General features: G+C 38.1%; 1 protein-coding gene across 1 annotated transcript in view; it reads right to left on the bottom strand.

Moving 5' to 3' along the window:
• Window positions 1-2,829: 2,829 nt before the first annotated feature.
• The window catches only part of CUL5 (cullin 5), a 31,719-nt gene continuing 18,841 nt past the window's right edge, over window positions 2,830-15,707 (bottom strand). The window contains exons 10-19 of the mRNA XM_059838656.1: window positions 15,175-15,282; window positions 14,534-14,598; window positions 12,387-12,519; window positions 11,712-11,843; window positions 10,971-11,094; window positions 10,051-10,226; window positions 9,771-9,932; window positions 8,982-9,100; window positions 7,577-7,700; window positions 2,830-6,459 (exon numbers count right to left, since the gene is read on the bottom strand). Coding sequence (XP_059694639.1) covers window positions 6,265-6,459; window positions 7,577-7,700; window positions 8,982-9,100; window positions 9,771-9,932; window positions 10,051-10,226; window positions 10,971-11,094; window positions 11,712-11,843; window positions 12,387-12,519; window positions 14,534-14,598; window positions 15,175-15,282 — 1,338 coding nt within the window. The 3' untranslated portion in view covers window positions 2,830-6,264. The remainder of the gene's footprint in view (window positions 6,460-7,576; window positions 7,701-8,981; window positions 9,101-9,770; window positions 9,933-10,050; window positions 10,227-10,970; window positions 11,095-11,711; window positions 11,844-12,386; window positions 12,520-14,533; window positions 14,599-15,174; window positions 15,283-15,707) is intronic.

Here is a 15,707-nt window from a genome sequence, read left to right as displayed (position 1 = left end):
ACTGCTGAGCCCGGCACGCTTTGTGTCTGGCGTGCCCTTGTGCTGCAGCTGAGTGCTGCTTTCAGAAGAGTCAGCAACTTAACTCCCCCTAAACCCCTTCCTGCCTGGCCATAGCATAAACCCCTAACTTTGTTAGCTCAGAACTCGAACCTGGTCCCGGCCGCTGCCTTCACGGAACGACTGATGCCCGCTCAATCCCAGCTGAGTCTCAGGCTGCCATCCCAGTCCCACGGTCTTTCCTGCACTGTGCTTTCTCCCCTCACACTCTCTTGTCTCTGAACCTGGATTTGTGCTGGAAGGCCAGCACAAAATCTCTACAGCTGTTTGCCAGCTTGACAGTGCCCCTCTTCACCCTGTCTCTCCAACATGCACAGAGCTAGGCCAGGAAAAGCCTGGATCTTTCCCGGTCTCAAGTTTTGTATCTCAAAGGAACAGGTTCAGAACGCAAAGTGACCTTCTCTGAATTGTGCTGTAGCACACAGTCTAGGATAAGCAATTCTGTATTTGTTTCTGATCAGTCTCTTCTCCTCAACCACTTTTTGAGTCCCTGAAGGAGTTAGTATACTGTTACAGTAACCCACAACTGAATGAAGCCTTCCCCAGAGCTGAGGTCTGCCAGTCACATAAACAAGCATTTACTTGCACCTTTCCTTCCTCCTGTACCCCAAACTAGAAAAAATGCCAAGAACCAGGCTTTGGATATAGCACTAGTAAGCAAGAGTATTTCAACAACCTGTTAATATCCATTTGCTACCTTGACTTTTTCTTTTTTTAAAATATTTGATCTTCACATTGTTGAACTAACATTTGTCAAAACTACTTCAATTATTTTCTGTCCAACATCTCATTCATTCCCTGTGAGAGAGGATTTCACTTTACCTTTGCTCTCAAAAGTAAAATACTTCTTTCTTTCCATATATAAACAAAGATTCTCCAGACATGCAGCAAGAGGCTGACCGGGACAGGCACTGGCGAAGGAAGCATTTGTACTCCTTTGCTTCTTTGACTCTCAGTAGCTGATGTTCTAAGGTGGTCTAATCTAGACCTTTGATTTAGAGACAGTTTTCAAGTTCAAACCATAACATAACATAGGAACTGATAAATATTATCTCAAGAAAAACTGAAGGTAAATACTGTCTCAGGAAAAACTGAAGGTTTTACTCTGAAAATATATAAGTACCATATAGCAAAAAACATCCAGACTGGATGAGGATATTTTTCAGAAATGAGTAATGCTGAAAACAGGTAGAACAAAACCCAGAAAACTCTCATTTAACTTACCTTTACTCCTGCAGTATAAAGCTCTTTTTCGGGGATATAACCTGCTAACATTCTTTAATTTTTTCATCATCTCCCTCACTAAAAAAAGTGAGGATCAAATGCCAGGCACCACGTCTACCTAGAGATGTTGAGACATCCAGGGAGTGGATCAAGAGCACAAGTCCTGTGAGGAGCAGCTGAGATTAGCTGTTTAGCTTGGAGAAAAGGAGGCTCAGGGGAGACCTCATCACTCTCTACAACTGCCTGACAGGAGGTTGTAGCCAAGAGTGGTGGGCTTGGTCTCTTCTAACAGGTAACAAAAAAATGGCCTCAAGTTGTGCAAGGGAAGGTTTAGATTGGATATTAAGAAAACTTTTTTTCATGGAAGGGGTTGTCAAGCAGTAAAACAGGGAAGTGAGTCACCATCCCACCAGTGGATGTGGGATTCAGGGGCATGGTTTAGTGGTGCACTTGGCAGTGCTGGGTTAACGGCTGGACTCGAGGGTCTTTTCCAGCCTAAACAATTCTGTGATTCTATGTTGACAGGTAAAGCAAAGAAGAAAATAAAGCCACATTCTCACTTTATGAGAAGAGTGAACCAGGTTAAGCCTTTTGTATTTTTGTCAACGATTCTACCTAAACTGTGACCAATTTACAGGGGTAGGAGTTGATTCAGCCAAGGAACTCCTGCAATAACTGGCTTCTAGAGAACAACTTCTCCTGAAAAATCATTGGGAAAGACTATATATTGCCCTAACAGAGGGAAAAAAGTTTGGAAATGATAGCAACCTGCCATCAAAACTCTTCCCACAAGAACTGCCAGTTGGCCAACTGCCATGCACAGTACTGAGCAGTCACTCAAAAATAGCTGTTTATTCCATACAAATAGTTCTAAACTCTGCATGTACCAGAGAGCACAAAACACCGATGGTTAGCTGGTGCACTTAAAGAAAGGAGCTGAAATGTAAAAAGAGATTCACATTAAAAGGCAAGAACAACCAGAGAAGAAAAGCCATTACAGTAAAAGCATTCCTTCAGGCAAGCGACTGTTCCCACATCACCGTTTGCTGCAGGATCAGCTCCCTGAAGGTCCTGGTGGCAACACCAGTAACTTTCAGTGACGCACCTCTGAAGTAAAGAACTTCAGAGACAAATAAACCAAAATATTCAGCAATCCAAGTTCATTCCTGTAGGCTGCACAGAGACATAACCTTTTTAAAAATTCCATAAACTAAGTTAGGCAACTTCCAGCCACTTTTGGCATGGCAGGCTTTGATACACTGACTGAAAGACTACAGCTCATCTTTAAACAGAATTCAAAGACTACAGCTCATCTTTAAACAGAATTCAAAGACTAAATAGCTCTACATATAATCTTACATACGTAACAATTTTTAACAAGAAAAGAATTGGAAGTCTCCACTTTTGTTTTTTAATTACTCTGATCATAACAGCTGTTGGGACTTGAAGTCAGGCCAATTTCATGCAGTGGCAATTTTAGGACCAGCACCTGAATTCAACTTAAAAATTTTGTATGTTGAGACACTAAAATACCTTGCTAAATGAATAGTCTTTTAAATTACATTTTTATTTTGCAAGAAAATAAATTATACAACTTAAAAAATAAAATTCAAAAATTAAGCAGTACATCAAAATAGTTCAGCTGGACTGCCATACAGAAACTACCACCATTCAAAATTGTACAGCATTATTATCTTGGTAGTGGCACACATTCAAAATTGTAAATACCATACGGAGATAGTTATTACAACTCAAGAACCCGAGTTTGCTCAACACTCCAGACTACATATAGTGTATATGACAGGAAAGCTTTCATGTATTGTTTATTTCACAAATATGACCTTAAAGAATTACAAAGATAGCATCCCAGTCATTTAGATGAAAATAGAAAACAGTTTGAGATAGCAAATCTTTCTGTAAAACTATCAAATCTTTTTGCCAATTGTATTTTTAAAATTTGCACTTTACAGGACAATGGCATCCCAATGCAGATAAATGCAAGATGTGAACATTCAGAACATTTATATTAATTTTAAAAATATGAAAATGAGAAAATCACATTGTCATTTGGAAATGTAACTGCATTACAGTCATAACGAAAAAAAAATGAGTAAAAGTAGAAGCTAAGGACACCAACTGTGGAAAGAGGAAAATGGAAGACTTCAGAATTGAAACTGAGATTATCATCAAGTTGTTGGGACAGAGAAAGATTTAACAGTATTTCTTAATTAAACCCATTAAGAGTGATTTCCCCCCCGCCCCTTCTACACCAGATTTCGTTCCTTAGCTATTCACCGTGGCAGTGTGTGTGGCAACGTGTTTTTCAGATGCAGCACCTCCTCAAGCTAGGTCTTTGGACATATATATTCATAGCTAAAAATTGCAGCCTTAAAAGTGCGTTGTTGCCATATTGCAAGTGAAGAATAGTTTTCATTTAGATCTGAACTCTACCCTCCCCAAAAGAACAGCTTACCCCAGGTATCTCCCTGTGCCCCAGGTGATACAAGTTTTAAGTGCATACTGGTGAAGTGACCTGATGAAGGATGCTAAACGTGATTCTGCATCTTTAACAAATTTGCTGGTGTCTGTCTTAGATTTCATAAAAAACCCGACATCCATTTCTGGTATATATTTAAAGAAAAAATGACCATGTCATAGGCACATTACCAATTGTATTTCCATCCCAGGTTTTGAGAAATGTATAGGTAACAATCAGGTTGTATTGTATTTCTTAGTTGAGGGAATGTGTAGCTCCTTAGCTTTTAGCAAGCTTTTCCTTTCTGCATACATTCCACCTTCCTAAAGAGTTGTATCTGAGATGCAGTCTCTTAAACTTCTCTCTCAAACCTAAACCAATGGCTTCAAAATTAGCATTATCCCCTTGGCAGCTCTTTCTATGTGACCATTTCATACCTTTCTTCTCTGGTTAAGGGTTGGAATTTTTCATGTTGAAGAGTGTGCTCAGACTGTCATGTTCTCCCCAGTTATCCCAAGTAAACATTTATTACCTTAAAGTTACAAAGACTGAAAGTCTTGCAGCACAAAGTGTTTTATTAGACTTTTGTTTTCTAATGTTCAAATAGTTTCATTGGTTAACTACACAGAGCACCACTTCCTTTTGATTCTGAATTGCAACACCACAGGGCCAACATAAAAGATGCAGTATTTTTAAACAGCATCTACTTTTGAGTATCAATAAAAGCATGTAACACAAGCTGTAGGATTTCAATCAATTGTAATTGGCCAGGCCTCGACTTCTCCATCTCTTGGTCATGAAACCCTCACTACCAAAGACTTCTTACTCAGATGTCGAAATCCACACTGTTCTCAGGCAGTCACACTGGCATTTACATTAGTAACAGAGCACACAGCCTGCTTAAGGGTGCACACAGCCATTCTTGGAGAGTTTGCTTTTAAACCACTCCTCCTGCATACTTTACTCTAACCATGTGAAAGTAAAACTCTTACTTACTGGAAGGCTTTCTTTTTTGACTAAAGTTAATTTTATCCTCTTCCCCATTTCATCCTCAAAGAAGATGAGGCCTTCAGATGTTGTAGTTCAACTGGTTAATTAAAAAATAACTTCACACACTTGTAATTTATAGAAGAAATATTCATACAGAACTGAATAAAGCGCAACTTACCTTTGTCCTAAGACAGGCACTCTGCTCCTATGACTCTTGGTATCGCTTCAGTACATGCTGGGACATTTCAGAACAGCAGAGAGAAGGGCAGTGCCAAATGACTACTTCAGATGATTGAGAATGGAAGAGGTAACATTAAGAAGTTGAGATTCCTGATGTGTGTTTGGCACTCTCTCTACATACACTGAACAAGGTATTTTTCCTTAGCGTTTTATCATTTTCATTAGAAGAGTACTTCCTACCCTACCAGTTACCAAATGGAAAGCAGAGGGTTTGTTTTTCATATAAAGATGGTGACTAGTCCAATTGGATTAATCTTGCATGTATATAAGTTACCACTGAGGAAATAGTACAGGGATCTTCAAGTGTTATTCTCTTTCTGCGGGAGTTGTGCATAAATTACTCTTTAATGCATCCTGATATATGTAGTCATACTGAAATATTTGGAATATAAATATTAAATGTACAAGGAAATACACTTAATATTTCTGTTCCTATAGCAGACCCACCCATGAAAACTGCTTTTAGAGTGAAGTATCATTCAAGAAACTTTTACCTTGTCAAAAAGGATTGTAGCAATCACCCATCCAAATTAAGGTAACAACATATCCACTTGTTTACAGGAAACAATTTAAAAACAATGATCTCTTGCTTAGGGAAAAATATCACCAATGACTTTGAATTACTGTTGTGTCACTTAATGTGTCAATTATTAAAATCCAGTTACTAGATTGAAGCACTGCTCTAGCAAACAGGTTTTAACTGTAACAAATATGTATCAGTTGTGACGCACGTGTGTCTCTCAAATGTTATTACATGAAAAGGATCAGAGATGGACAGTACATTACTCTGTTGATCCAAAACACAAAAGTGAAAGTGCTACTTCTAGTCCTAATTGCATTAAAAAAAAAAAAAAACCAACAACCCAAAAACCAAAACCAAACAAAACAAAAAACAAACCCAAAACAAAACTAATAGCAGTTCCTCAGTGCATGAATATTTGAATATTTTTTCCTTGTGCAAGTACTGGTCATCTAAAAACCCAAACCTGTATTCTTCCTGGTGGGTGTAAATCAAATCTACTTTAAAAAGTTCACAATGGGCTCTTCATGAATGCAAGTTTCCCACAAAACAGCATGCTGTTAAAAGTGTGCAACATGAAGGGAATGCCATCATGCTAGCTGAATGAGATTGGCAAAATATAGTCCTCTGTAAGGTAAGGCAGGGATTTTAATACGTAACGAAAGTCAAAACAAGTCCTTCTGCAGCACAAACTGTTGCAGCTGTCTGTCCAAGCACCCTTCCATTTATGTTCTCAGCATCCCACAGAGTCCTCCAATTATGCCATGTATATAAAGGTGTTGATATCCGACTCATCTCTTCTGATATATTTGTGCTCTATAAGCCATTCAATTTGCTCTTTTATCATTTTCTTCTGGGGTAAGAACATGTTTTTCAATATTTCTACCAGTTCAGTCTGAAGCTGGGCATTAGTAATTTTCTTCCGCATCTTCATTATTTGGATGATAGCCTCCTGGTGGGGGACGAGAAAGAAAAATAATTATTTTTAAATGCCTGGGTGAAGCAACAAAATGAACACAGCAGTAATAGGAGGCTCCTGGTAAGGCAAGACAGCAAGGAAATCTGTATTTTTCCTTAGAAATCAGAAATATGCTGCATTTTTTTAGCCTATATAGAACTGCTTTTACAAAGAAGCGGATAAAGGAAAAGAATGAAGCACTGGCAAGATGCAAGAGATATAAGACAATTCCAATCAAAGGAGCAGTTCAATCCTATATCTAGAGTGTGAATTACTCACTAAAACCAAATGCTCGCTCACTCCCTGAGCAGAAGTTGCAGTTTCCTAGGTGACTTGTGATAAACCTTGTTAACATTTCACTCATTTTGTAAGTACAACTAGGCATTAACCCTGCTGCTTCCAGAATGGTTACATCATATGTTACCTCAGGTGGTACAACTCACTATGTGCATGGCCTGCAATCCAACCTGACTGATAGAACAGACCTGAAACTTGACAGCCAAATGAGACTCCATTGTGTGTAATGATCCCCAATGCCTGAAAAAATTCAGGCTTTTTTAAAACTGTCAGCTCAAAAGATTTGGCATGAGTAGCTGACTATCAACCACAGAGCAGGAAGCTGCAGTTTGTACAGCTAAGATGCACTTTTCAACTTCTCCTAAGGAGAAGTCATCTGTCACTACAGCACAATTCCACCTCCAAGATTATTCTCTTCATACAGACCAGAGAGATATCAAGATCAACAATTCTGTTTATTCATGGTGGCGGCCAGTGTCAGTCAACTTTACCAATCTGCTGCTGTCACGCACCCCACACTGTATGCTTTCACCACTTGTGTAATATCTGCTTTGTCCCCTTTGAAGATGATGACCTGGTACTTCAGAACAGGACGCTGATAACTACAAGTGCACAAACACACATGCAAAAGCAGGTATTCACAATGATCTAGAGTCATGCAGCAGAAGTGACTTCCAATTGGATTCAAAGGCACCCATTTCATACATCAACATGCAACAGTGGGCAGCACGTAATGAAAATACAACAGATTACAGTAATGATAATGCAACAAAAGAAATAGGGCAATTTTGTATTCCTCTGGCAGGTTACTTGCCTGGGTTCGCAATATTCTTAGCTGGACTATTCCTTCATTCTCCTCTTCCCGCATCCTCTCTGTAGTAAGTTGTAATCGACCAATCAAATTTATCTTGCCCCTTTTCTGAACTTTAGCGTTTTTTCTGAAAGAAGTTGTATTGTACGAAAGTGAGCAAAAAAAAAAAAAAAAAAAAAAGCAAACCCCAAAAGTTTCAATTATAGAATTCCTGTTAAACTTAAATAACAGCAGCAACAAGTACCATGACAGATCAGATACTTATAGGTTATTAGCATTGCAGCAGTGAGAGAGCTGACAGATCAAAACTCAATGCCAATGTCTCTGCACAATGAAACCTAAATAATGCTAGCAAGCATTGCAAGTAAAGCCAGCAGCTGAAACAAGAAAATTTCAGAAAAACATATTTCAATTTAATTATATAAATGTAGGGTTCTCTGGAGGAAGGTTTTACAACAAAGTTCAGGAAATATGGCTAGTTAATATTCCATCAAAGAATTGTCTGGCACAAAACCCAGCTAATTGCAACAAAGAAAGCCGAAGGCATTCTTCAGTGGTCACCCACAAACTTTCTCTACAGCCTGTGTCTTCTGTCATGACCTTCATCAATTTCCAAAGCTCAGAATCCTGATGACAAGAATAAACATTATGGCCCTGGGCAACAAACTGAGCCCTAGGAAAGCAAATTCATCACTTATCTCTTTCTCCACAGATCCACATGTCCAACCACTGCTGAGAATGAGGCACAGAATCTGAGGTTCCTGGCAAGGAGCCAGTTCTCATCATAGACATTGAGAGTAGAGGCAAGCAGAAGCAAGTAAACCATGCTGAATGTAGTATGTATCACTTAGACATTCTCTCTTTGTATTATCTTGTGCTCGAAGGATTTCAAAGCACCAGTGAGAACTGCAATTCTCACAGAAAGAAAGACACTCCTTTCTGGTGAGAGCCACACCAAAAATCCTGGCTCTTGACAGCACAGCATTAAGCAGCTTCACTTCCTTTTTGTTAACTTATTCACTCTGATTCTGAACTTTTGTGCTTGTGTAATAATCAATACAGCACTACTGCTCTGATTACAGGCTGTCTTCCCTGAAACTTTATGGACTTACTGCTAACTGGAACAAAGCAAAGCCTCCAATTTTGCACCTCGTCCCCAAGTGCGTAAAAGAAATTTAATTTCACAAAAATTAGAATCATAAAAACTTTTGTTTGAAGGGGCTGCTGGAGGTCATCTAGTCCAATCACCTACTTGAAGCATGACTACTGCCAAATAAGTGAGTGCAGGGCAGCAAAGCATGTGTCTAGGTTAATTTTGAAAACTTTCAAGAACAAAGGTTAAGTTAAAGTGAATTCGTTTCGTTATAGAACAGTACATAGTTATTTTACTTTTCAAACATCATCTTACATTAAACTGAACTCCTGGTTCACCGAGAAGAGGGTTCCTTCTGTAAAGTCTTTGGGTGAATTGACTTGAGGTTCATATAATAAAACCTGACGTTTCAGCTTTGGAAATGCTACAAGAGACTACAGAGAAAAGGGGAGGGGGAGAAAGAATGAAAATAAAACACCAGACTTTCTAAATGGAAACAACTACTTTCTACAACCAACCATAATTCACTGCAGTACTGACTGTAGTGAGAGAACCACATAACCTTGTTTGGAACTAGTAAAATCAGAGAGGGGACACAGTTTACCAAATCTCCTTCTGAAATGGGTTAGCATAAGCAAAATTATACAAAGTAGTAAAACACACAAACTCATGGCTACAGAAGTGGTGTTAAGTCCGACTTACGCGATTTCTCTCTTTATTCGTGAGCTAAATAATTAGTAGTCTGCTAAAGCAAACACTGAAGTTACTTTTAAGCAACCAGGTGTCACTAATTTCCTAGAGTTAGACCAGACCTACTTGACAACACACAATTGTAACTCTCTGCTTTAGACAGCATATGGTCAAAAAATTCTTGCAGTTTCCAAAAGCTTGTGAAGTAACATTGGGTAGCGAGAACGTGTCAATGTAAAGGCTGTGTGTGTTCAGCAGCAGTGCAAGGAGCCAGCACTACAACTGATTAATTACCAAGAAAGGCGTTCACATTTCAGTTTCAAAGTGTTATCAGACAGTGCTTTAAAAATACTAATCCAGTATTTCAGAGTACAAAAATCAAGAAGCAATCTGTTTCAAGAGAAAGGGATATACCCATAAAGTCCTCCTAAGTTCTGCATCAGGGAGTTCAGTTGCCAGTTTAAGATTTTCAAAGCTGATCTTCTCTCTGGGTCTTTGGTTCCACGCAAACAGCACAGCCAGCTGAAATGTTGTAACCTCCAAGTCATACTGGCCAACCTCATTCTTAAATGTTATCTGTGAAGAGGATGAAAATTTTACTTATAAGCCTGTCTGAATCACAAGCTTTCTTACTGTTATAAATACACAGAGAGTGCAGTCATTAAGACTGCTACAATGAAAACTACACACTTACAATTCCATTGGACATGAGGTGGTGCCAGTGGAGTTTTCTACCACTGTGATTCTTTTTATAAAATTCTTCGACCTCTGGGATGAGATCTTCTAATTCCGTGGGCAGTGAGACAAACACTTTTTCAGAACTTCGGGACCAGGCGCCAGCATTTAAAATTTTAATATTCACAGAGTCAGCTGTAAGATGATATTGGATGATATGAATCTCCAGGTATAACAGATAGATAAACCAAAATGTTTTGGGTTTTTTTCCTCCTCTCAACACAATTATGAAGGACTGAATTTTCAGAAAGTTGCAGGGTGTCTACCTACTTAAAACATTAAGGCACTCTATCCACCACTGGCTTTCTGCCAGAAGCACTGATCAAAACCTGCTTTTTTCTCTTGCTGCTGCAGAGCTCCTTAAACACTGGTGCAGCTTTACAGCTGATGCTTACAAACACTACTCAAGAGTTTTCAGCATGGCAGGTCCAATACTTAATGTTCCTCAACCTCTCTCATCAGTGAAACAATCTCAGAATATGATTGAAACTCTCCATAGCATGCATCCAGCTCTCCTGCTGGCAGATAAAGGAGGAGCATGGCATGAAGCACTAGAAGAATGATGAGGGCATAAAAGGAGGTAGTGCGGGCATTCACCTGGCTGATACCAATTCAAGCCCCTGCTTGCAATTTGTCAGGAAGAGAGGGGAATCTGTATCTACAAGACTGCTCACAAGAAAAACCCAAAACAACTCAGAGTGGTAACAGCTCTCATATAAACTGCAGAAGAAAGCAGAGTCTACAGACAATTCCAACCTAGGGGCAACAATGCCATGGAGACTGTTCAACCTGCAGATGACATAATTTTTAACCTAAGATTTAACAGAGATATTTTTCACCAAGAGAAAGAAAAAGTAGCAAATAATTTGAAAACAATACCTGGTAAAGCAAGCTTATTATTTTTGTGCATTTCTTTGAAGGCCTGGTTCAAGTCTTCAGAGACTTTGATATCCTGGAACATTCTAGCCAGCTTGTTTACATAGTCTGCTGGCATTCCCACTTCCTACATAAACAAATACGACGTAGAGAATTATGAACAAGAAGCTTTATTTTTTAAATAATAAGCTCAATAAATTAGGAGCACAAAGAAGTACATTGGTGTCATTGCTTTACAGTAACAGTTAATCTGCAATGCAACAGAAAGGGTTTTTTGCATGGATCATAAGTAGTTATCCCTTAAGGACATATGGTGATTCCTTTAAAGAAATTCAAGTGCTGAAGAACATATGCATGCATTAAAGAATCCATGAGTTCCGAAATTTGAAGGAATGTTTCAGGCATGCAAATAATATTCTAATCTACATAAAAAAATCAAAATTAGAATGGATCTCAAATTATTTGCATAATTAAACAAGTACACTGAATTTTCCTTATAAGGAATATATGAAACCTTTAGATAATTGTTTGTGAAATATTTTAAAATCTGTCCCTGGCACTACTAGAGAAGAGCCAAACAGTTTAACAAAGTAGTGTGATAGAAGGGAAGCACTAAGATGCTCTGAGGGGCCTGCTATTAAAGATAAAACTCACCTAAGCGAGAAAGTTATTTAAGTTCAAGAGTGGAATATTAATTAATCACAAGCATGAGGCACAATCAAAGAAAGATGTGATGCTACTTACTCTGAGCCATTCCACCATATTCTCCTCAATTTCACTATCAGCTGATATATCTAATATCAGACGTCTTGTTAAGTGAGCTTTGTGATATCGCATGAAAACATCTTTATTCTGTACATATTTAAGTACCAAAAGCTGTCAAAAACAGAGTTTAATATATTTATTTGCATTGTCAGCCAGGCAAGTCTGAATGCTGCTCTAATGGCACTGCAGACTATGACTAGAGAAAGGCTACTTGACATTGCCTTAAGAGCAACTGTGTTAATACTATCATAGGCATCAGTGATGAATGTTTCATAATATCACACCTTCAATTTCTCAATTTTTCAAACATCAAGAAATTATCTTAAATCAAAGAAGACATTAACACTGGTATGTGAAAACCCGCTGTATTATTTTCTAGACAAATATTAGTTATTGTAATATGATACAGTCTCATATAGGCATTAATTTAATATACCAATTTTGTGATCCAACACAGGAGACATGAAACACTGAATGATTTACAATATTTAAACACACACACACACACTTCATAACATAATAAACTCTTTTCTCTACTATCACACCCCACATAACTGCTTTTGAAGATCAAGGCCTCAACCCACATAAGGAAATAAATGAAAGCAAATAAATTCCTTCCTCAGAATAATTGTGAAATAAAAAGCAAAAACGTACCACTTCTTTAAGCTTTGCTTCAATTTCTTCAGAGGTTAGTTTTTTGCTTAGTGGTGTTTTTCTTAGCAACATGTCACAGTAATTAGCAAGAAGCTCAGGGCATTTGGATTCAGGCTGTGTTTTCAATCCAACACTAGATAAAAGAAGAACAGTATTTCTTCAAACCATACAGCATCCTGCTATTCTGGAGTAGTCACATTGTTAACAAGACAGACTGCTCTCTCCTGATCCCCTTGGCAAGGATCCTGGTGGTGAATTTATACCCTCGTTAAACTAATGAAAAATTAGGGATAACACCCTTTCTTCTTGAAAGAATAAATACTGTCAAACACTTTCAGAAAGCTTCTACAGCTTATTTTAACTAATTACTATTTTAGAACTGTAACAATGAAGTATACAGGTGAAACTACAGTGTGAAACAACAAAATATTGTATGGAAAGAAATATTCCAGTAAAGAATTAACAAATGCTACAATGAAATGTTTCACTTATCTCCTCAGTATGCTGTCATGAGTTCTCAAGAACAGCCTCCTGCACCACACTTCACAGACTGCAAAACTTAACCCATCTAACACATAGTAAAAAGATAAAATTATTTCATCCAGCTATAAAGGATGGACTAACAGCTAGGAGATTAAACGCAGACTAAAGTTGAACAAGATGCTACAGTAGACAGATTGTGGTTCTTCAAAATTCATCAAGCACAGGTCATGCTCTGAACCTGTGTCTAGACTGGTGAATAAAACCAAATGGCAAGGACGAATCCCTATTCCTAGAGTCAGATAGCACCAACCTGACTGCTACTCACGGGCCCACAGCAAGCTCAAGAATCCACTTTTCTTGCTCATTATTTCAGCCTCTCATCAGTTAGTAAAGACAGGGCTAACACTCTTCAGACAACTTGTCCTTTTTTTTAAATTCATGAAGCAGCTTGCAGGCTAATGTCTTCTGCCCTCCTAAAGACCATTTGAAGTACAAGCAGATCACAAGTCTTTTGGCTATTACAGAAGACTAAGCAAGATGAAGTTTCATTTTGCTCAAACCAGGCTGCATATCTAGACAACTTCAAAGTGCCTGGGAAGAAGAATGCTGAACAGAAGACCATCACAATTACAGGGATTTCTAAGAAACCACTAGGCTGGGTTCACTTTAGGAGTGAAACAGTTTGAATGAGGCATCAATTGGGATGCTCCCAGAGGAAAGGAAACTATTAAAAGATACCTAAGAAACTCCTCTACCTTACCTACATTTATGCGAAGTACAGAAAGCAGGGGTCTAGTCTTTTGTGACAGCATTCCTCCAACAAATACAAGGAGAAAGACTAATGCCTATTCTGGCTTGCCATCATCCAAAACCAAACCCAGAATATGAACCAAGACGCTGGACAGATATTTATAACCATCCACCCCTAACTAGAAGCAATTGGAAAGGGAAGCTGGCAGCCCAGCTACAAAAAGCTTTGTTTCCATAGTAAATCAGACAACAAACTATATATAAGCAATCCCAAGCACCTAAATAAATACAAGTTCCTACTCAAGTGGCACATCACACGGTAAATGTTAACAATCAATTAACTGACTGCTACCTTCTCTTGGCTGAGTTAGCAGAGCGGGCACTGTAAGCATGGTCCTTCTTCTTGAGTCACGCAGGTCTGCCTAATCTACTGGAAGTTGTTTAAACTAACCTGGTTAATCCTGCACTGAAACAAAAATGCAACAGCTGGACAGGTCACACTCACAACTGGCACAAGAGGAGGTGGAAAACAGCTTGTGGATGGTTACACCTTAATCAGCCACAGTTATTCCCATGAAGATTACTGCCTCATTTTTCCCCAGGACCTTTGCTGAAGTTGTGGCAGTTATACAGCTGAGGTTTTTGGAATTAATAATCCAGGAAACCATTATGAACTTCAGCTAACAAACTGACTCATGGTATAAAAGAACAGATCCCCAAATACTACAATTAAATTTAAGTTGAACCAGGCTGCTATTCACTGATCCGCTTCCACACAAAGAGATTCTTACCAGAGGTCAATAAGCAATCTGAAATTCCATAATGCAAATAACACAAAGCCTTTTTAAACACAGCATTATTTTTTGAAGAGACATTTTAAAAACCTTGATTCACATAAAGTTTACACGGCTTACCCCTTTTGCTTCAATGGCAATTCAAGTTTAAATATTGTAGCATCATTCACAACTGCTTTGTACGCCTGAAAAAGAATCAGATTTTTGGTGCTTCACTCCATTTCTGTCTGACATGAATTGCAAAGGTTTTATCTCTTTTTACACTACTGTAACATGGAATTCATTCAATTTTTTTTATTAGCCCAAAGTTTGCAGATTCTATTTTCAGTTTGAGAGTTCAAATTCTATGACTCAATTTCCCAATAAACTGATGTTTTCCTCTCTTTCACTAACATACTAGTTTCCTTTAAACAACAGCTTAGCAAGGGATTACATGGAGCAGCTTGCACATCTGAAGTCACACAAATGCAAAGTAAATTCCAATCACTGAATCGGACATTACAGTTCTCAATACAAAGGTCATCTTCTGATGTGCTCTACACCATTACAAAGCTGAATATATGCACCTTCATGCAGCACTATAACAGAAATTGAAAGCACCTAAGTTGGTAGTAAGTTTCATCAATATTTTAGTCTGCATATTTAATAGAGTAGTAGCATCTTCTAAATTTAACAGTGAATGCACACAAGGGTTTTGGAGACATCATAACACAAATTGCAACAAGTCTTACAGTGAACAAAAGACCAGCAGAAACACATACCTTATCTCTGGCAGTAAGAAATCTTGGATCATCTTGAAAAGCTTCTTTAACCAACTTGCTAAACCGATTAAATAGCGTGAGCAACTGCTCTACATACTTCTCAGAATCCTAAAGAGGCAAAAATCAAATAAAAAACCAAGGTTCCACAGAATTTGGTGTGAGCATACACTTAATTCCCTAATTTGTAAAAATGCTGTACCCTAAAAAAACTGCATACTGTAAATTTACATTTTATCTTTAGTGCTTGGATCAAAGAGCTCTAGAGCATGTAGGCTTAAACACAGACTTTCAGGATAATATTTCCATTATACAAGAGAAAAAAATTTTAAAACCTATAACTTTCAAATACTATACAGTAACATTTTATTTTAAAGGACATTTTCAAGGATCAATAAAAGACAAATGCCACATCCTAACTGCTGCAGACACTTAGGCCTCCTAGACCCAGATGAAAAAAGATGATAAAAAGCTGAAAAAGTACAGTGAGGAGAAACCCTTACAATTTCCACACTCAACAACCACTCTTAGATTGA

Source organism: Haemorhous mexicanus, chromosome 2 (genome assembly GCF_027477595.1).
Source record: "Haemorhous mexicanus isolate bHaeMex1 chromosome 2, bHaeMex1.pri, whole genome shotgun sequence".
NCBI classification, from domain to species: domain Eukaryota; kingdom Metazoa; phylum Chordata; class Aves; order Passeriformes; family Fringillidae; genus Haemorhous; species Haemorhous mexicanus.
The sequence above is the reverse complement of the archived record's forward strand: the minus strand, read 5'-3'. Positions and strand labels throughout refer to the sequence as shown.